Genomic DNA, 23,407 nt, shown 5'->3' with positions numbered 1-23,407 from the left:
GAATTAGTCTCTCTAGGGTGTCATACAAACTACAAAATTAGACAGAGACGGGTTATTTTACGTCTGTTAAAAAGAAGAGTTACTATTAATAAAATGCAATTTGTAATTTGAATCTTCGTTATCTATAATTGTTTTAGGCATTTGTGTTCACGTATCAGAAAGTATGACTTATTTTGCCAAACAGACAACAGCAAATGTCATCTGACATATAACCGCATAATAAAGATAAACATTGCGGTCGTAAAGACTATTTTTTTTTTTTACAGTTGTATGATATTTCAATTAAATTAAACATGAAATGTGCCAAATCCGACATACCTCTCTGCTTTTACCATTTGAACAAGACATTGAGATGTCATTTTGTCGCTAACTAAATAAGACTGATAAGCGTATAGTTATCATATTGACCACCCTTTATTATACAAAATTCCCTTCAAATCATTTACGCTTCACGTAAAACATGTTCTTTTTCAAATATTTGATTTTGAGCGTTTCTGATGTAGGTAAATCCAGAAAAACGCTTCGGATGCATAACATTTAACAAGTGTAATTTTAATTTTTCATATGCAATAATAAGTTTACAATTTTTCTGAAGCTTGAATGGTTTTAACCTTGTCATTTTTTAGGGCCCTTTATAGCTTGCTGTTCGATGTGAGCCAAGGCTCCGTGTTGCAGACCATACTCTGACCTATAATGGTTTACTTTTACAAATTATGACTAGCATGGAGAGTTGTCTCATTGACACTCATACCATGTCCTCCTATATCTATAGACTGCTTTGTATTGAATATGCATTTTACATGAGATTAAAATAGTATTTAAAAACATGCAAATTTAAAGAAGACGACATTTACCAAATGTACTTGTATTCACTAACTTTTTCTTATCGAAGATATTATGATATAGGAAATCTCTTAACATTCACAAGAGATCCGTACAAAACAAATTGTGTTTGGTATTTGTATTATATAAATTGTTTTGTCATGATAATAGAAAAAAATTACAAATCTCTTTGCAATTTTTTTTTCGGTAATGTTGTGATAAGTATAAGTGATGTTTTAACACATTCATAGCAATTTAAGAACATTTCATCTTTGGCTATAAGTAACATATATATTGTTTATGAATTGAAGATAAGGCAAATATAGATGAACACAAAAGATATCTTGATGTGATTTATGAACTGCATAAACATAAGCTTAATAATGGAAGTAGACATAGAAAGGTGAGTGGAACTTCATAATTTACAAATGTTTGCATGTACTTTTTTCTTATTGATTTGTTTGGTGTTCAAACTACAGTGCATACATACATTTTTACAAGCCATAAGTGAATGACATGACATGTATGGCATTGTTATACTATTGATATTATGCAAAAAAGGACATAGTAAAAATTTACAAGTTAGTGATGTGAATACTCAGTATATGATACGCATTAAGAATGCCTTTGAATACATCATAACATAATCATATTAAAAATCAAATTAATTAAATAGCTTCCATAAATCCTCCCATCTGTTGACAAATGACTCGTGTTTGTCTTCAGAAAGATGTAAATATTCTAATATCTCCATACGTCTTTTCAAAAACTTAAGACAAGCTTGCACATATATTAACAGTCTGTCTAATTGTGTGTTCTTTACATAATTAATGTAATACGTTGCCTGTAGAATACAATAATTTAAAACTAAGTTATCAGAATTCGATGTAACCAAAAATCACACTGTCTTTATTCAAAAATATTTTTACTCCAAAAACTAAATACCACAATTTAGAAAATTCTCTCCAAATTGTTTTATTTCTGTACATTCAAAATTTTTATGCTCTATAGTTTCTATTTCTTTACAACTTGCCCATTCATTAGTTAAGGAAAGTTTATATTTTTCAAGAAGATAATTATGTGAGACTTTTCTGTGCAACATTTTATATTGGAAAGCTAAATTGAGTTTGCTTTCTATAGTACAAGCTAGAAAATAAATATTTTTCCATTTTTCGTCACTAATTTCTATACTAAAAATTTCTTTCCAACTTTGTTGTGAAATAGGAGAAACACTTCCCCGATCGATAAAAAGTGAATATGCATTTTTAGCAAATTATGTACTGATAGACATTTTTTTATTCTCATGCTGAAAAACAAATCCAAATGAGTTGCTGTAAGGTGATATGTGTTGTTGTAATAACAAATCTTTCCAGTCACGTGGTATAGCAAGCTTAATTGATAGAATGTCTACAAAAGTAACATTCAGGTTATATTTTTTGTAAATAGCGTCATGAGACAAACATTCTCATTTATCACCTACAATATTATTGATGAACCTTATGCCTTTCATGTACCAAGATATGTACTTACTCCTTCTATCAATTTTGAAAAACGGATTGAATCAAATAAATTCTTATCTAACATGAAATGCATTTAAAGGGATGAAACTACACTTGAATCGTTTCCAAGCAGATACAACTTCTGTATAAAAAAGAGGCGCTATTAAATCTAAAAACTTAAATTCACATCTGCTCATAAATAAATCCTCTAAATCAAAAAGGGAGAAAAATGCTTCCGAAACATGTACTTTTTACAATACTTAACGGAAATATATTTCGTAAACAACGGTACAAAATGTATGCGATCATGATAATAAACATGTATTGCTGTATTTGATATCAAAATTAATTGAATATAAATAAACCCATCATAGATACCAGGACTAAAATTTGTATATACGTCAGACGCGCGTTTCGTCTACAAAAGACTCACCAGTGACGCTCGAATCCAAAAAAGTTAAAAAGGCCAAATATAGTACGAAGTTGAAGAGCATTGAGGACCAAAATTCCTAAAAGTTTTGCCAAATCCAGCTAAGTTAATCTATGCCTGAGGTAGAAAAGCCTTAGTTTGAGTAGATAAGAACCCGTGATTTATACAAATATCAGCTATTTAAAATGAAACAAAAAATTTGCAACAATTACGCCTTTCACGAAAGATTTCCTTGAACTGATTTGTGGATAATTTTTTGTTATTTTTCTTGTTTTTCCTTATAAATCTATAAAGAGAAACTTGTATATTAATCACTTTTACAAATAAAACCTATCAGTTGAAAGCCTTCTTTAAAGGAAAGAAAAGGCTTTTGGCATTTAAAAAATAATCAGACTTTTCAGATATGTGAAAACTGGAAACTCATTAATGATGCTTCTTTGTCTACATGCTAGAAAGAGACTGATTAGTTAGGAAACTGTATGTCTTCAAGGCGCTAAACTGGTTAAACTTTTATTATACAATACCTTATTTTTATATATTTGTTTTTCGTTTTTTAGGAATGGAATCTGTTATTTATGTTTAGGATAAAATCGCATTCAAAGAATAAAGAATATATATAAGAAAAGATTTAACTAGTCGAAACCATCCCACGTGAAAAAGAACCTAAATGTATCCTGCTCATAATGGTGTAAACGTTATATTTTTGCGAAAGTTTTAAAGTTCAATTCAGCAAACTCTATTTTATTTTCAGTTTTTAAATTTAAGAGAAAACGGAACTTTGGAGTACATATTTCTGTATTTTGCCTTTTATATTTATAGAAAGTTGTAGCCAAGGATAGCTTATTCCTTATTGGTTTGATCAGTTCAGCAACTGTTTTGTTTATGCTAATGATTTTATTTTGGCATCGAGCATCACTGAAGGGAAATTATACATGTAGAATTGATTATATATATATAGTAGTCACATTGGTACTGTTTATGAAATTCTTAATATTAGCATAACGATTTTGTAAAAATATCCAAAATACTTCCGTTACTGATTCCCGTTCTGTTTTGTATAGATTAGTTGCAATTATCATGGACATTGCCAATCATAGACTATTCAAACCAGTGTCAACTACATCCACGTAATTTTTCTAAGGTAGAATTCGCCAATAAAGGTTAAGATGCTGTAAATATTAGCAATATTTTCCATCAAAAATCTGTACAAAAAGCTACACCTGTTTTGTCTCATACTTACACCAAGTCTATTGCATCAAAGATTTTCAACAACAAGAGAGTTTTAGTGGTCAAAGATGTGAAATCTAAGTCTCCTGATTGTGCATCGTCACAAAACAATTATAGTCCAGCTGGTCATGTTATTACTGGTGACCTTATTATCGCTACCAATGAACAACTAAGAGAGTTGTTACCCAAGGGAAAAAAATATAGAATTTCCAATCCCATGAATGGAAAACAGATCTTCAAGTTACACATGGATGCAGTTGAGGACTATGCAAGAAAATAGGTAAAGCGCGAACCAGACGAACCAGAACTGGACACTTTGTCTGAATGGATCAAAGCTATTCAATCATGCATTCAGAAGCCCATTCAAAAATTACGATGCAATATGAGCACAAGAGTTACTAACACTTAAAAAAAAATCCGGATGTTGTGGATGCTTTATTCTCTTTACATAACAACAATAATTTTGTCTTCATATGTAAAAATCATTATTTGCAATGTTTCACAACAGAGCTCAGAATGAATAGAACTACTGGTATCCCTACATATATATTTGTTGAGTTTGGAGGATTTATATTTCAACAGACAGTCGGTATTCCAATGGGTAGTAATTGTGCACCCCTTAATAAAAATAAAAGGATCCTTACGAAATTCTTCAATTTTACTTTCCGATATATTGATGATGTTCTATCATTGAATAACCCATATTTTAGCCAATACTTACATCTCATATATCCCAGTGAACTTGAAATTAAGGATACCACTGATACTAGAAGGACTGCTTCATACCTTGATCTTTTCCTCAATATTGACACAGATGGACGACTTCACACGAAAATCTATGATAAACGGGACGATTTCAACTTCACAATTATCAATTTCCTATTTCTTAGCAGTAGCATACCCTCTACCCTTCGTACGGTGTTTACATATCTCAATTGATACGTTATTCTCATGTTTGTTCACACGATACGAACTTCATATACAGGTGTGTGCTCCTTACGCAGAAACTGCTCCAACAAAGTTATGAGGAGGACAGATTAGAAATGACACTCCGTTAATTTTACGGACACCATCACGAATTGGTTGATTCATACGATGTGTCTTAGTCCAAACTAACCAAGGACATTTTTACCACGTGTTAGATTGTGGTTTGTCATTATGTCGTCTGATATTTTAATTACAGAACGTGACTTACTTCCGATTGTGACTGTTTTGTTGAGTGTGAATTCGCATTGCTTTAAGACGTGTCACTGTACTTTTCTATCCCAAATTCATGTATTTAGGTTGCAGTTATATTTGTTATTCTCACCGGATTTTGTCAAATGTCTAAACGTGTTTTCTGTCATATTCATGTGTTATGGTAAATATAATTAATCATTCCCTTCATTTATTAGATTTTAGTTTGATTCATTGCAATATATACGATATATTTGGTTTACAGTTTGATTCAGAAGAAACAGCGACATAGCTAGATAATACATTTAATTATCTAATTACTACCACAATTTGATATTAATAAGTATTGTAATTTTTATTGTTATTAATAAATGTAATATCAGTATTACAAATCTTATCTTAAATCAATCCTAATTCTATCTTAATTTTGGGATATATTTTTAGAAAATTCAAATGTAACGTCACTTCGTGTTTTTTTATAGAATTTCAAATGTGACGTCACTTTGTGCGTTGAGGCTTTTGCTAACTCGGCTGTGTATTTTTATTCGCTGGATTAAGTTGTTTTTTGTAATGTATCCGTTTTTATTCTGTAGTTAGTCACCACTTCGATTTCATCATGTATATGTATTATATAGTCATTTTATAAAATTTACTGTTTGCAAAAGTATAATTATTCTAAATAATAAGGATGTTCGTAACCCAGGCAGAAAAATCTAGCCGTTTCGGGCACAACTTTTGAGAACCTTTGGTCCTCAGTGATCTTCAATTTTGTACTTGTTTTGGCTTTCGAACTGTTTTCATCTGAGCGTAACTGGTTAGTCTTGTGTTGACGAAACGCAGGTCTGGCGTATTAAATTTTAAACCTGGTACCTTTTGTTAGCTATTATTCGTGTGTTTCTCTGTCTTATATGTTCTCCAATTTATTTGTATTGTAGTCCTGTCATGTAATGTTGACATTTTAATGTTATATTTAACATTGCTATTAAAACTGGAGGTTTGGCATGCCACAAAACCAGGTTCAATCCACCATTTTTCCTTAAAATGTCCTGTACCAAGTCAGGAAAATGGCCATTTTTATTTTATAGTTTGTTTCTGTGTGTGTTACATTTTGTTGTGTTTCTGTTGTGTCGCTGTTCTCCTCTTATGTGTGATGCATTTCCCTCAGTTTTAGTTTGTAACCCGGATTTGTTTTTTTCTCAATCGATTTATGAGTTTCGAAGAGCGGTATACTACTGTTGCCTTTATTTGTAAGCATGGCTATGATATGCACAACTTTCATCGAAAAATCTAACTTGAACATACTGTAAACCAACTTAATTACGAGATAAGAACATTTACGCGAACTCAAATCGTTTAAATTATGCGAACTTTGGTGTTTCTTTTTATAAATTTATCCACAAAATACAACTTGTATTAGTTATATATTTCAGTGATCGAAGTTCAAATTATGTCTATGATTAAACATTTTATTGAACATGAGAACCAATTATCTGATCTTGTCGACTAGTTTCTTTATTCAGATGAGGTTGACTCATTACATGGATTTCATAGGAAGTATGAAACGAAATAGCAGTATCCTTTAACTCTACTTTTCGCTATATTGACCTCAACAAATTGGTGACTTTGTTACACTCATCTATCGCATCAAACTTGAGATAAATGATAAAACAGATACAGTTAAGTCTGCTTCATCTCTTGGCTTACATCTATACATTTGCAATAAAAGTTGGTTGTAAACAAAGTTCATTCACAAAAAAGATAATTTCGGTGGTTTTCAAATTCTATGTAGCAACATTCCACCAACGACTGCTTTCGAATTATGTATCTCCCAGTCGATATGATTTTCCCCGGCTTATTACCTTTCACGCTTACCTTTTGTCTCACGATGAAGCAATCAAACTAAGAATTTCATGTGATGAAGTAAAAATCATCTTTGTAAAATTTACAGTCGCCGTCATGAGTTAGTTGACGGTTATGGAATATTTGGTTCTCACATGCCGACCAAAATGTTCTAATTGTCTTCATAACAATTCCGTCTGCGATTGTGACCTACCAAATTTAACCTCTCACTTGAGATTACCCCAATATTTTGGTGGGACCCATGTTGCTCAGACTTCAATTTTCTATGGTTTTGTATTGTGTTTGTCTTTATCTTTTCAGTTATGGCGTTGTCAGTTTTTTGTCTGAATGTGCCTTTGGCATCTGTGAGCCCTCTTTAATACATAAACAATCCTATCTTATCTGCTGTTGGTTTTCATGGATAAGAATAGATTCATTCTTTCAATTTTACTAACTGTTATGTAAATATGATGCTTTGTAATAATTAGGAAAACGTTCCTGGCTAATACAATATATCAATCGATGATTATTTCAGAATCTGAATCATCACAAAAATGAGAGCGCTTGCAGTTCTGCTTCTGCTCGATACACAAGTGTTTTTGTTCATATACAGACTTTAGGACCAAGGGATGTATATGTAAGTACTCCTAGGAAAGTATCGCAAAGCTCTTCTCATGTTCATGTCACTATGGGTAGTATTTAGATATAAACCATTCAAGTGAAACAGATTTATTTGAAACTTGATTGGATATTCCTTGACCAAAGCACATTTATTATGAAACCTTAACAACCATAGAATTAGAAGTCAAATAAAGAAGCTTTTATATTTTATGACTTTTTTTTAACGTGTTTCGAAAATCAAATATAACATCTTATTTATATGTGTACATGTTATCATTTCACGAATTGAATGTATATCACTTGAAACAGAAATTCAGTATTGACTTGATCTTTGACGCTTGTACGATTAAATCTAGTCGAATTGGTTATACTATGCAAAGGATGACCAAAAATGATAGAACAGTGTTATTTGAATCTTTTGAAACAATTAATAACAAACTTGATTTTATCTTAGGGTTTAGAACATATAGCTTTTGGAAAGTTTGCAAAAACCACAAGCACAACATTGGTATCTGATGGAGCAGAGTGTATACTTATTAGCAAGAAATTTTTAATGCAACATCTCACTGACGATGAAGTGAAGAAACTTCGAAACAACGTAAGTCAAATGATATTTCTAAAATATATATATTTAAAATTGCTTACTTTTTAATGACATATATAGAAAGAACGACAACTTGATATATTTATATATACAACGAGTTTCTGTTCCTTTGCCATGATTTGATCGAATATGTGTTGTAACTGTGTAACGCATTACTTCCGTAGATACTTTTCATATATCAAAATATAAATGATTCATTTATCAGATAAAAATTTCTAAATTTTTATTTTTTAAAAACGTGTTTATTTCAACATAATATACATCTACGCTGTAAGTATGCATGTATTTAATTAAAACTATAAATATGTTGGTGGGTTTTGATCCTTGCAAACAGTACATTGTTTTTATCCTTACTGATAACTAAGTACATATAATTTTACAATGTGTTATATATTGACACATAAGACAGTTAAATATAAATAGCAAGGCGACGATCAAAATCATTAGTTAAAAAGAATGCCAAATTATACTACTCACACAACTGAGATTAAAGAAATATGAACCTCTCCAAAAAAACCGTGATTAATTCTGGTACGACGATAAACTGTTTTATTGGTAACATATTTAAAAGTGTTACTCATAGCCAAGGTCCCTCTTGCCAAAACAACAGAACAAATGAGTTAATTAGTAGATGTTTACTTGAAGAGATTATCGAGTCAATAAAGCATCTTATATCAGGTTCGGTGTGATCAAATAGTTTGGCACTGAGCACCACTTTCGAAATAGTTATCAAAAGTACCAGGATTATAGTTTTATACGCCAGACGCGCGTTTCGTCTACATATGACTCATCAGTGACGCTCAGATCAAAATAGTTAAAAAAAAAAACCAAACAAATACAAAGTTGAAGAGCATTGAGGACCCAAAATTCCAAAAAGTTGTGACAAATACAGCTAAGGTAATCTTCTCCTGGGGTAAGAAAATCCTTAGTTTTTCGAAAAATTCAAAGTTTTGTAAACAGAAAATTTATAAAATGACCATATAATTGAAATTCATGTCAACACCGAAGTGCTGACTACTGGGCTGGTGATACCCTCGGAGACGAAACGTCCACCAGCAGTGGCATCGACCCAGTGGGGTAAATAGTTATCAAAAGTACCAGGATTATAATTTTATACGCCAGACGCGCGTTTCGTCTACATAAGACTCACCAGTGACGCTCAGATCAAAATAGTTAAAAAGCCAAACAAATACAAAGTTGAAGAGCATTGAGGACCCAAAATTCCAAAAAGTTGTGCGAAATACAGCTAAGGTAATCTACTCCTGGGGTAAGAAAATCCTTAGTTTTTCGAAAAATTCAAATTTTTATAAACAGAAAATTTATAAAATGACCATATAATTGATATTCATGTCAACACCGAAGTGCTGACTACTGGGCTGGTGATACCCTCGGGGACGAAACGTCCACCAGCAGTGGCATTGACCCAGTGGGGTAAATAGTTATCAAAAGTACCAGGATTATAATTTTATACGCCAGACGCGCGTTTCGTCTACATAAGACTCATCAGTGACGCTCAGATCAAAATAGTTAAAAAGCCAAACAAATACAAAGTTGAAGAGCATTGAGGACTCAAAATTCCAAAAAAGTTGTGCCAAATACAGCTAAGGTAATCCACTCCTGGGGTAAGAAAATCCTTAGTTTTTCGAAAAATTCAAAGTTTTGTAAACAGAAAATTTATAAAATGACCATATAATTGATATTCGTGTCAACACCGAAGTGCTGACTACGGAAACATCTTAATTGTCAAAATATGCGTCCTGAGTTAGAAATCAGATTACCGTATATGTTTGTCAAACAATACATGTGTGATTAAAATTATCCGAGAACAAATGAAACACTTCATTTTGTGTAACTTCACTATAAACCTTGCAGATAACTCTGATGCCCTCAAATATAGCATTGGAATTGGGCGCTCTTATTAATAAGTTAATGTCAATGTGAAAGTAGAATTAACAATCAGAATTGTGTTTTAAACAAAACTAAAAATAGAAAAACAAAATAAAAAAATTAAACAATGGTAATGTACATTTACATGTTTAAAACGGTGTATATATGCTTTAAACTCAAAAATGTTTTTTTCATTTAATTATCTAGTCTTTTAACATGGTAGGCATATTATTTTCATCATATCAAACTATCGAATAATATATGAAATGCTTACTCCGGGTTTGTTTTCCTGTTTTAATTATTGATTGTTTGAATAATGTATTTCTTACACTATAGTTTTATTTTATTTTAGATACAACCCCTACCTTCGGAAGAGCATCTTCAACAGAAACTACAGGACACTACAAACTGGTTGGCATATAAAACACTGACAATAAATAATCAAGTGTTTAACAACAAAATACGAAATGACTGTTTGGTTTGATCATTGTTTAACATTTCTGACCATAATAATCAATTTAGCTAAAAAGACATGAGCACATTAATTCAAATGCATTAACGGATAAAACTGACCTGAATAACCTGTCCACTTCTTATTTATTCTTAATAAACTTAAAGCAACCAACAATCAATCTTACATTTGTATTTACTAATTTACAAATGTTTCAAAGGTCATGGTAACCATGTCACAAGTGACCTTGGTAGTGTCCACACTATATCGGAAATTGATTTGAAGATAAATTTACAATTTTCTTTCGCAATAATTCAAACTTACAATGAGGTTAATACACGTAGCTATCAATTGAAAAGGTATTCTAGAGCATGAGTACTTTATTATACTTTTCTTATAAACGGTTGCTACCAACGACGGCGTCCTTAAAACATGTACAAGATACGAAATCATCAGGGAAAGTCATCCCTTTGACATGTGTATTGACGCCTTCATGATTTTGATTGACCAGCATGGAAATGTTCTCTTATATATATATATCAATATTTTAGCAATTATTTTGTCGTCCTTTTGCTGTCTTTTTGCTGTATATGTTGTTTCTAATATTTTTTAGTCTTGCGGTATCGGGGGTGTTTCAAATACAAAAAAATGTACCTATTTTCATTACAAATGTCAAAATTCAGTAGACATAAGTTATGTATAAGTGAGAGGTTTAGTGTTGAAAAAGATATCATAGAGTGCAACTTTGTAAAGGTACACCTACCATTCTGATATAATAAGTTACCTTAATATTGATGAATTTAAAAACAAATTACGATGGTGTCACTAGGCAAGTAGTTAAACTTCCATAATAGATGGATTCATTCCCGGTTATGAAAAGGTCCTGTGTTTTGTTTATCTTAAGTTTTCTGTGTAGCGTTTGGTGGACTTGCTTACTTTACGTCTTTTTGTGAGTGTCAATTTATTCTTTTATTCTTTTATTCTTTGTAATTGGCTTGTTGTATATGATTTTGACAAAATTGTAAATGTCATGGATTATAAGACGAATAGCAAACGATGAACAAGACAAATATTCGAACGATTTATTGTTTAGAAGAGATGCCAAGTATGATAGAATTTTTTTTACTTATTTCTATACACCATTAAATCCTCCATGACATAAATGTGGTTGCAACAGTTGACTTACATACACTATTGTTGTACATGCATATCATGTAATGGACGTGGTTAGATGAGTTCTATTTTTACCATGCACTTAGTACCCACCGACACTTACAGGAAATCCTAAATAATAATATGTCATGCTCGAATTTCGAACAAAGATAAAGAACTTGAATACGACCTTTTTATAAGGTACAAATATTACATGATTTATTAAGATTTTTTTTACAACCATTCTACGACATCTCTTTCAAAAATGACTAACAACTTATCATAATGTTAATTTCACAATCTATTTAAAAATACCTACCCTAGGTAAGGTTGGTCAAAGGAACGTCCTAAGATATCGGTTAATCTTAACAGTTCATTAAGTTCCTAGGCTTGTGCATTTCTGATAAGAAATTATCGAAAATAGGATTAACAAGATGTATGTTTAATGGCCATGGCGTTGTCAGTTTGTTTTAGATTTATGAGTTTGACTGTCCCTTTGGTATCTTTCGTCCCTCTTTTATTACCACTGGGTCGATGTCTCTGCTGGTGGACATTTTGTCCCCGAGGACATCATCCGCCCAGTAGCAAAACTACAATTGCATGAACTTACGAAGAACTAACAGGAAACTGGCTCGGACGTCGCCCAGTATAAAAAGGTCCGAAACAGACGTCACCATGGACACGGTGTCGTCTGATACGGCAGGTGTCCCCTCATCACCAGACATGACAAATATCCCAAACACGACTCATTCAGATCATCGTCCTAGTGACAGCAGCAACATTACACATATACAGCCATGTTCAGTTCTCCTTAAAGACATTTTGGTTTTTGATGACACAGTACAACACTGTCGCATTTCAAAATGTGAGACCAAAGGCTGCAAAACTTGTGCTATTTTAATTACAGATGCTGAATTCACTAGCAATTTGACCAAGAAGTCATATTTTACCAGAAGTTACGATGATCTGAATTGTAAATCGATTAATGTCGTTTACGGATTAGAGTGCAACCTTTGCGGATTGGTATACGTCGGTGAAACGAAAGGAAGGCTAAACAAACGGATGTGCGGTCATAGATCAGACATTAACCTCAATGCTAACGACATTCTATACCAGCATTTCAATCAGCCCGATCATTCCATCGTTTCTATGACAGTTCGCATTATCGAAAAGATATACCATAGCTCTAACAATCCTAATCTTTCAACGACTCTCCGTAGACAAAAAGAAGACTACTGGATTAGACAATTGGGAACTGCAACACCGTATGGCTGCAATGACAAAATTGATGGTATAGGTATTCTATCTAGTCCTTCGTGTAACTCGGTGAATGTGATGAATATTTTCAACTCGACTCCTCGACGTAGACGCAGTCATGGTCATCGTCATTATACATCACCCTCTCTGCATGATGTCTCTATTAATGACTTGCTGCCATTCATACAAAAACCGTTAGGTATTCATCACATTCGCACGAAACTTTATTCATTACCCCTTTCAAAACTTCATTCTCTGTTCAATTTATGTTTGGAATCCACTGTTACAAACCCTCATTCAAACCAATACAAACTTCAAGCTATAATTTCGGATATTGCAAGTCACAGACTTTTCAAGCCAGTTCGCATTGGAAAAGATGAAAAAGAGAAAAGATATTTTCTAAATCTTTCCTTTGCCAACAAAGGTCTCGATGGCGTCAACCTTGGCAATATCCTTCATCATAAATTAGTTCAATCGAAAATACCTCCTTATTTTAAAGACCAGTCTGTACCAATAATTTCTTATACCTATACCAAACCTATTGCAACTAAAATTTTCAATTACAAACGCGTTTTGCAGGATCTCGATATTGACGACTTCAAGTCTAAACCTCCTGATTGCACTTGTGCTAGTTCCCAATTCACATATAATCCCGCTGGCCACGTTATTACCGGTGACCTTAACATTGTTAATAACACTTCTCTACGAAACGTGTTATCGAAAGGTCCGAAATATCGTGAGCCTAAATCCATCAATTGGAAATACAACTTTAAAATTTTAATGGATTCAGTCGAGGATTATGCCAGGCAATGGGCTAAGCGCGAGAAGGAAGACGTAGACACTCTATCCGAATGGATAAAGGCAGTGAGGTCCTTAATACAAATCAGAATTAAGAAACTGAATGGGTCCATCAATGCCCATGCTACGTCAATTTTTAAAGACCCAAATGTTGCTAAACACCTATCCGACCTCCATGATAAATATGTTGTTGTCCCCGCAGACAAAGCCCCAAATAACATCGTTTTTGTCTGTAAAAGTCATTACATTAATTGCTTGATAAACGAATTAGGTATAGACAATTCACTTGGAAACTCAACATATACCCTCACGACACTTACCAAAGAGGAAATCCTGGATAATCATAGGTCTGTTCTTTGTTCCTTTGGTATTTCAACCAAAGATGAAGAACTTGATCTTCCATCACTGTATTGGATACCTAAACTACATAAGTGTCCTTACAAACAGCGGTATATTGCTGGGTCTTCCAAGTGCTCCACAAAACCTCTTTCTAAATTATTAACATCCATTTTATCAGCAATCAAAGACGGGCTTCAAAGTTATTGTGAAACTGCCTATTCTAGAGGTGGCGTGAATCAGATGTGGATACTTAAAAATTCCAAAGATCTTTTAGAGTACATACAATCTAACTCTCTTTCATCTTGTAACAGTATTAAAACATTTGACTTCTCTACTCTTTACACAAGTATTCCACATTCCAAACTTAAAGACAAATTAAAAGAGTTGGTATTACTTTGCTTCATAAAAAAGAATGGCCAACGTAGATACAAGTATCTTGTCTTAGGGAGGGATAAATCCTACTTTGTAAAGAATCACTCTGATTCAAACAAAAAATTCTCTGAAACCGATATTATCAAGATGCTTGATTTCTTGATTGACAACATATTTGTTACGTTCGGAGGACGTGTTTTTCAACAGACTGTCGGCATACCAATGGGAACAAACTGTGCCCCTCTACTTGCTGACTTGTTTCTATATTATTATGAGGCTGACTTCATGCAGGAACTTCTTAGGAAGAAAGATAAGAAGTTAGCAATATCCTTTAACTCTACTTTCCGCTATATAGATGACGTTCTTTCACTAAACAATTCAAAATTTGGTGACTATGTGGAACGCATCTATCCCATCGAATTGGAGATAAAGGATACTACAGATACAGTTAAGTCAGCTTCATATCTTGACTTACATCTAGAAATTGACAATGAGGGTCGGTTGAAGACAAAACTTTACGACAAAAGAGATGATTTCAGCTTTCCAATTGTGAACTTTCCATTTCTAAGTAGCAACATTCCAGCAGCACCTGCATACGGGGTATATATCTCTCAATTGATACGATATTCCCGTGCTTGCATTTCCTATCATGATTTTTTTGATAGAGGGTTACTGCTCACAAGGAAGCTATTAAATCAAGAGTTCCAAATGGTGAAGTTGAAATCATCCCTTCGTAAATTTTACGGACGCCATCACGAGTTGGTTGACCGTTATGGAATAACCATTTCACAAATGATATCGGATATGTTCCTCACGTCGTAACTACAATCCCCTTCCCTTTCATGAATTTGACCTACCGAATTAGACTATTTACCGGATTTGTAATCACATAAGCAACACGACGGGTGCCGCATGTGGAGCAGGATCTGCTTACCCTTCCGGAGCACCTGAGATCACCCCTAGTTTTTGGTGGGGTTCGTGTTGTTTATTCTTTAGTTTTCTATGTTGTGTCATGTGTACTATTGTTTTTCTGTTTGTCTTTTTCATTTTTGGCCATGGCGTTGTCAGTTTGTTTTAGATTTATGAGTTTGACTGTCCCTTTGGTATCTTTCGTCCCTCTTTTAATTGTTTATACTGAAAACATATGTGTACGTTTGCACTCATGTAAGGATTCAATGTGTGAATAGCGATCTGAGTAAAAACTATTCACAAATTCCGATAGCAGGTGTCAAACGTCACTTCAACAAAACGGCAGTTATATTTTATAAAAATCATTTAATATAACAATAAGGATATGTATAATTATCAATGAGACAACTACCACCAAAGTTCAAATTAAGTGGATACAAGCAATAACTGCAGGCAACCATGCGACCTTCAACAGTGAGAAAAACCTATACCGTATAGTCGGCTATAAAAGGGCCCGTCATAATAAATATGGAACAATTCATTTGAGAAACTGTCAGTCTTATTTATAACAAAATCTTTGAGGAAAAAATAAATACGACCGACAAGAATCAACAACAAACACTGAACCACATGTTCTCAAGTTGGGAAAGGTGGGTTTGGACATATTTGTGATAGCTCAAACTCTCCATATCTTGGACATTTTTGTTGCAATACCAATATAACTGAATAAACGTCCTTGGACAGTGTACTTGTAGTAAATGAGTAATCATAGATGTGGTTAAACATTATCTTCTTATGTTTTGCATATATGTTCCAATTTTGATTATATGCATTCAAGTTGCATGGGGTTATCTTGAATAAACACTTCGACTTCAAAGTTTTATTCGATTGACAAAGTTTCCGTATGGAACTTGAAATACATGATTAGTTGTGATTTCTAGCCATCAATCACACAATATTTGAACGATTTCCGCATACTTTCCACTCCAGTTTTCCCTCTATAACTTCAAGAACATAAATTCTTCACGAAATTATAGTAAGTTTGATGTAAAGTAGCATTGTCATGGTCAACATTTGAAAACGTTTGCATGTAGCACTCGGGCCCTTTGACAATGACTCTAATAGCGAAAGAAAACAACAAAGATATTTTAATAAGTTTAATCAATTTATTGAAAAGGTTCGACACAAGAAGTATTTTCCGTTCAGCACAGAGTTTTTGTTTGATTTCGTTAAGCTTTGGTTAAGAGTACAAACATGAACACTATCAGAACAATAAAGCAAAATATAAAAACCTCGCCGTATCTCTTAAATATTTAGGCTTAGTTCACTAGTTATCGGATAACAAAATAAAACAACAAAAAAAAAAAAACAGCAAAAAACCCGCTAGATTGCAGAACAATTCTGAATCAGGCAGCAAATAATACTTATGCAATTTGAAGTTTTCGTTACGATAAAAAAAGTTCTACAAAAGATCCGAAAGATACCAGAGGGAGATTCTTACTCATAAGTTCTGAAAATCTCACGGCTAGAAAAGACCAACAGATAAACTTTAGTACTCAACACACCAATTTATGATTATTTTTCGATATTTTACACCTTTATTTCCTTAATGTTACCGCTTTCTGGTCGGTTACTAAATGTTTATATTTTCCCATCTATTTCTGTTTAACCATTATGTGCTTGTTTACTCAAATGTCTAAAAATATACCGTTTAAGTCGCACACGAGCACTTAGATGCTGTATGTATCGGAAATAATATTTGAAAATAACTATGTATTCCTGACGATTACTGGTATTTCATCAATAATGTGTCTGAGTGTCTAATTAAGCAATCGCTTTGAAAGATGGCAATACGTAACTGTTTCAAACGATTTAAATGTCAAATAAACTTTAAAAGAACACTCGAGTATTAACATTTTGTTTGTAAAATAAAAATGAAGGACGATTAATAGAAATTACACATAATTACCAATGAAAGTAAAAATAAAATTATTTGAATACTATTTACCACATTTAATTAAACGCAATTATAAAATAGAAATATATGTTTTAATTTATAGCAGTTACAGTGAAAAAAATAATGAAAAAGGTTTTAATGAATTAATGAATAAAGGCAACCGAAGTATACCGCTGTTCGACAGTCATAAATCGATTGATAGAAAACCAATCCGGGTTACAAACTAAAACTGAGGGAAACACATGAAATATGAGAGGAAAACAACAAAACAACAGAAACACTGAAGTGCAACAGAAAACCAAACGTCAAAACAACACTCAAAGAAACGAACTATAATATAACAACTGCCGTTTTCCTGACATGGTACAAGACATTTTAAGAAAACATACTGGTTTGAACCTGGTTTTGTGACTAGCTGAACATCGCGCCTTTATGGCAATGTTAAATATAACACTGAAATGACAACATTACATGACAGGACAAAAAAAAAAAACAATTCAGGACAGAAAAATAAACAATACAATACAATAGTGAAATATTTTACCTGAATACTTTTTTAGGTCAAAAAAGCAATTAAAAATTCCTTTTAGAAACAGTTGTCGTTCTGTGCTTATTTACAATTCACAAATGCCATTTTGTTTAAAGACATTATACATAGGTCAAATGTATGTTTTCATTAGTGCTTATGTCATTCCTTCAGTAGTCCATGATTTCTTTACATATTCATAGATTCATCTACATTTGTATTTATGTCACTTATTAGAGATGCAATTATTTGTTCTATTTATTCGTCATTTTGTGGTTTACTTAATCTCATTTATAGACAATAATCGTATAATTCCTATTATGATTATTTCATAGTTTATAGACTGGGTTATAGAAACATGGTTCCTATGGCATATATATGCAGCCACGTCAGGCTGAAATTGGAACTGCTGACCAAAAAATTGGTCAAATGATAATCTAGTCTAATGATTGGTATTTGATATTATTTTGTTAAAAGAAAGTCTTGATCAAAGTTTGAACAGATAACATATATTAGCAATTGGATTTTCAACTGCGTTTCACAGTCCTCAAGCTGTATTTACTTTGCATGACTTACTTATAAAATCTAGTTACAACGCTTTTTTCAAATTAAAGTGAGTGACACTTTAGTTTTATTGACTTACTTTTCCCTGTAAAGTACGGACAAGTACTTGTTCACATCACATTTATGTAAAAAGGACTAATATTATTGCATGCAATAAAGTAATTACAAACCAGCTATAATAATAAATATATTATCACAATTGGTACGAAACTATTCCCAAGATATATGTACTCAATATATTTCGTCGCGTTGACTTTTATTTTTATTGTTATGTCGAGACATACAAATTGCCAATCAAAGTCACTTTTTAATGTGATTAATCATTATCTTAAAGATGTAACGGTTTTTTTTAAAGTGGTACGTGTTATTTGAAGTACTAATTTATAATTAAAAACCAGCATTTTGAAATTGCATAAAGAATAAACACGATAGTAGTTTGGATAGTAAACCTCTATTAAATTATTTTAGCCGCTGGACAGCAATCTTTGTTATGTTTTTTTTCATGCTTGATAAATCATTAAAAATATCAAAACATTTCTTTGATTTAAAACTAGACCGACGAACGAATGCTAAAGTTGGAAAAGAAGCTATTTACATTTCTTTTTTCAGATTTAAAATCGTATTCATTTCTTTTTCTCTTATTGATTATATATATATATACATGTATATGCAATGTACCAAAACAAAATAGGGTTGAACCTTTGTAATAGGCAAACAATAAATACCCGTACAATTAACAAATGTCTTTGAACAACTTGAAAATTTATATTAGGCAGATTTTTCACTCCTTATTAATGTACACAATGTGTTAATTCTGACACCCATTATAAAACAAATTTAGATTTTTGTGGCGTCGGAATTGCATTTACAACATTAATGTTAGAGTATTTAATGTCATAACTTAATTTTGAACAATGATTAGCTACAAAAACATAACGGTTACTACATGTAAATAGCTCACATATAAAATGATCACAAAAATTTAGAAAGAAATTAGCTTTGAATGAGAAACAGGATAATAACATCAACATGTTAACAATGCTTTGGGTATTGTAGCCCAGATTAATGAAGTCGTAAATCGTTATAAAGGACACTCCTTGCTGTACTTATGTGTCAATATTTATGAACTGAAAACTCACATAATTTATTTTAAGAAAAGACACGTCAACGGGCTGACTGATTACGTGTAGATAATTTTCCAAAGGGAATTTTAAAATGTAAATGAATCTCAGAAACAGCCGTGTTCATATAAAATTATGGCTTGGTTAACCATTGTGACTTATCATGCCGTTCATTCTTTTGAACTTTAGAACTACTATAAATGAATCTTAATCTGAAGTTTACAATTAAATTTTACTTTTGAATAGCTCAATAATATTAATCTTGTCTATGTCTGAACAATACTATTGTTTCTGTATACCTATATATTGTGATGACCTAAACATAAAGTTGGATGACGGATACCAAATCACAATAGACATTTTACTTGTATGTCTTGTATGTACGTTGATTAGATAAGACATATGACAAAAAGATCTATGCGTTCTTTATCCAAAACGTACATAATAACGGTTCTTATTTTTTTTTCTGGAAAAAGGACACTATATAGTCGATTAGTCAAGTTGTTTGACTAAACCCCTGTTCTCATTTTATAGAGCATTCGCCCAAAAAGAAGCGAGTAATTGCGATCCCTCATTCCTTAATCGTCAAAATTCAGATTTAGTTTGTGGTTAATGTATTTAGACATCAATAACTTTTTGAAACTTTCCTGGGAATTATGAAACAAGAACGGAAGTTTTTAATAATGAAAATACAAAATTCTTATTCTAATCCGAATTTTGTAAATATATTTTGCATCAAGTTTTCGTTTTTAGTATATCTTTATTTAAATTGTGTACACCAGATGCGCGACTCGTCTGCAAAAGATGCATGACTGGCGCTTTAATCGACAAATTTTAAGACCCAAAATTTTACGACATGGACTTATCGTAGTCAAATTACCTTAAGATAAAGTTAGTGTTTCGACATCAATATCATTGTCGAATCTTCAAAGAATTTTAAGAAAGTTAGCAAAAAGCATTTTTATTTACAATAACGAGACTCATATTCATTGTCTGAATTAAATTTGAAATATGCAAGAACTCATCTGCGACATCTAGGGTCCATGACTGAACTAAAGTGTCTAATCAGGTAGAAAGCCTTATTTTTTTACCCTTATTTTTTTTAGCCTGGATTTTTAGTATAGGTAATGTCATTAAATAAATTCGTGCTGGTTAAAAGATGCACTGTTTTCTATGCTGTCAAAATCTTTTTGCTAGAATCCGTCGACCTTGTGCTTTCGGTATTATCAATTTCTTGACCAATAAAAAAAGCTGTACTGGTGTTATTTTGATCACCATGTTTCTACATTAGTTACATAAAAAGTTGAATTCTTTTATTCGCCGTTTTTTTATGTTGGCTTAAAACTTGGAAACTATACTTTAGTTTAGGTCTAGACATTTAGTATTCGTATTGTCATCTTACAAAAGGAAACTGAATGTAGTAGTTTCAAGTTTAGGTGTGATTACAGTTCTTGATGCTTAAGCTGTGTTAGGTTATACAAGTACAAGTTATAAATCTATAACAGGCCTATACCGATCTTTTTAAAGAGGGAAATTATATAATCTTGAAACAACAAATCAAATTTAGAAGCAGTGTTTGCCTAATAACACTTCCTGATTGGTTTATTTCAAACTTGATTAAACGATTGTCAACGATTAGATACAAGTCGCCTCTTGGTCTCTTATACTGTTGGTTGCATGCAACCAGTTTTATCCCTTCAAAACCTGTATTCTAAAAAGAAATATTTCGCTACGATAACGTACTCTAGATTTATATAAGTAAAATGTCTATCAAACCATTCCATAATGCATTAATGTAAAGATATCATAAGTAATGACTATGTAACTAAATCCTAATTGAAAAACATTTAAAGATCATAATGCGTTTATTTATTACTCAACATCGTATAAATAAGGTATATTTGTCTTTAATGCATTGTCATTATTTGTTTCTAATGAATAGTCTTTGAATAGCAGTCTCTATATGCGTTTAATATTTTGAAACTTCAATTAGCGACCAATATATTGATCCGTAAACCCTTTAACTAATTCATTGATCATCTTTTAAATAGAAAATATATGGTGAAATATGTGCCAGTCCAAAGTCAGAAGACTTGTTTATTGATGTGTTACATATATGTTTTTCGTTCATTTTTGGTATATGAATTAAGCCGTTAGCTTTCTCGTTTGAATTGTTTCACACTTGTCATTTCGGGGCCTTTTATAGCGCTGACTATGTAGTATTGGTTTTGCTCATTGTTGAAGGCTGTACGGTGTATTTACTTACTTTTTCTTATTGAAGATATTATGATATTGGAAATCTTTTAACATTCACAAGAGATCCCTACATAACTAATTGAGTTTGGTATTTGTATTATGTAAATTGTTTTATCATGATAATAGAAAAACAATTACAAATCTCTTTGCAATTTTTTTTCGGTGATGTTGTCATAAGTTTAAGTGATGTTTTAACACCTTCATAGCAATTTAAGAACATTTCATCCTTGGTTAAATGTAAAATATATATTGTTTATGAATTGAAGATAAGGCAAATATAGATGAACACAAAAGATATCTTGATGCGATTTATGAACTGCACAAACATAAGCTTAATAATGGAAGTAGACATAGAAAGGTGAGTGGATCTTCATAATTTACAAATGTTTGCATGTACTTTTTTATTGATCTTTTTGGTGTTCAAACTACAGTGCATACATACATTTTTACAAGCCATTAGTGAATGACATGACATGTATGGCATTGTTATACTACATGTATTGATATTATGCAAATAAGACATAGTAAAAATTTACAAGTTAGTGATGTGAATACTCAGTATATGATACGCCTTAAGAATACATTGGAATACATTATAACATAATCATATTCAAAATAACATTAATTAAATAGCTTCCATAAATCCTCCTATCTGTTGACAAATGACTTGTGTTTGTCTTTAGAAAGGTGTAAATATTCTAATATCTCCATACGTCTTTTAAAAAATTTAAGACAAGCTTGCACATATATTAACAGTATGTCTAATTGTGTGTTCTTTAAATAATTAATGTAATACGTTGCCTGTAGAATACAATAATTTAAAACTAAGTTATCAGAATTCAATACACCAAAAATCACACTGTCTTTATTCAAAAATATTTTTACTCCAAAAACTAAATACCACAATTTAGAAAATTCTCTCCAAATTGTTTTATTTCTGTACATTCAAAAATGATATGCTCTATAGTTTCTATTTCTTTACAACTTGCCCATTCATTAGTTAAGGGAAGTTTATATTTTTCAAGAAGATAATTATGTGATACTTTTCTGTGCAACATTTTATATTGGAAAGCTAAATGTTGTTTCCTTTCTATAGTACAAGCTAGAGAATAAATATTTTTTCCATTTTTCGTCACTAATTTCTATACTAAAAATTTCTTTCCACCTTTGTTGTGAAATAGGAGAAACACTTCCCCTATCGATAAAAAGTGAATATACATCTTTAGCAAATTATGTACTGATAGGCATTTTTTTATTCTCATGCTGAAAGACAAATCCAAATGAGTTGCTGTAAGGTGATATGTGTTGTTGTAATAACAAATCTTTCCAGTCACGTGGTATAGCAAGCTTAATTGATAGAATGTCTACAAAAGTAACATTCAAGTTATATTTTTTGTAAATAGCGTCATGAGACAAAAATTCTCATTTATCACCTACAATATTATTGATGAACCTTTCATGTACCAAGATATGTACTTACTCCTTCTATTAATTTTGAAAAACGGATTGAATCAAATAAATTCTTATCTAACATGAAATGCATTTAAAGGGATGAAACTACACTTGAAACGTTTCCAAGCAGATACAACTTCTGTATAAA

At 31.9% G+C, this 23,407-nt stretch overlaps 1 protein-coding gene across 2 annotated transcripts in view; it reads left to right on the top strand.

Annotated features, from left to right (window-relative positions):
- Nucleotides 1–22,183, top strand: part of LOC139484933 (cyclic nucleotide-binding domain-containing protein 2-like) — a 36,713-nt gene extending 14,530 nt beyond the window's left edge. Inside the window, exons 9-12 of one of the 2 annotated variants that reach the window (XM_071268979.1) lie at nt 1,134–1,225; nt 7,529–7,630; nt 8,069–8,212; nt 10,458–10,641. In XM_071268979.1, the coding sequence (XP_071125080.1) occupies nt 1,134–1,225; nt 7,529–7,630; nt 8,069–8,212; nt 10,458–10,589 (470 nt within the window). In that variant the 3' untranslated portion in view covers nt 10,590–10,641. Of the gene's footprint in view, nt 1–1,133; nt 1,226–7,528; nt 7,631–8,068; nt 8,213–10,457; nt 10,642–22,073 lie in introns of those variants that run through there. The other variant, XM_071268981.1, reaches the window with a different exon arrangement.
- The last annotated feature ends 1,224 nt before the right edge of the window (nt 22,184–23,407 follow it).

The sequence above is a fragment of the Mytilus edulis genome, chromosome 8 (genome assembly GCF_963676685.1).
Source record: "Mytilus edulis chromosome 8, xbMytEdul2.2, whole genome shotgun sequence".
NCBI lineage: Eukaryota > Metazoa > Mollusca > Bivalvia > Mytilida > Mytilidae > Mytilus > Mytilus edulis.
The sequence above is the reverse complement of the archived record's forward strand: the minus strand, read 5'-3'. Positions and strand labels throughout refer to the sequence as shown.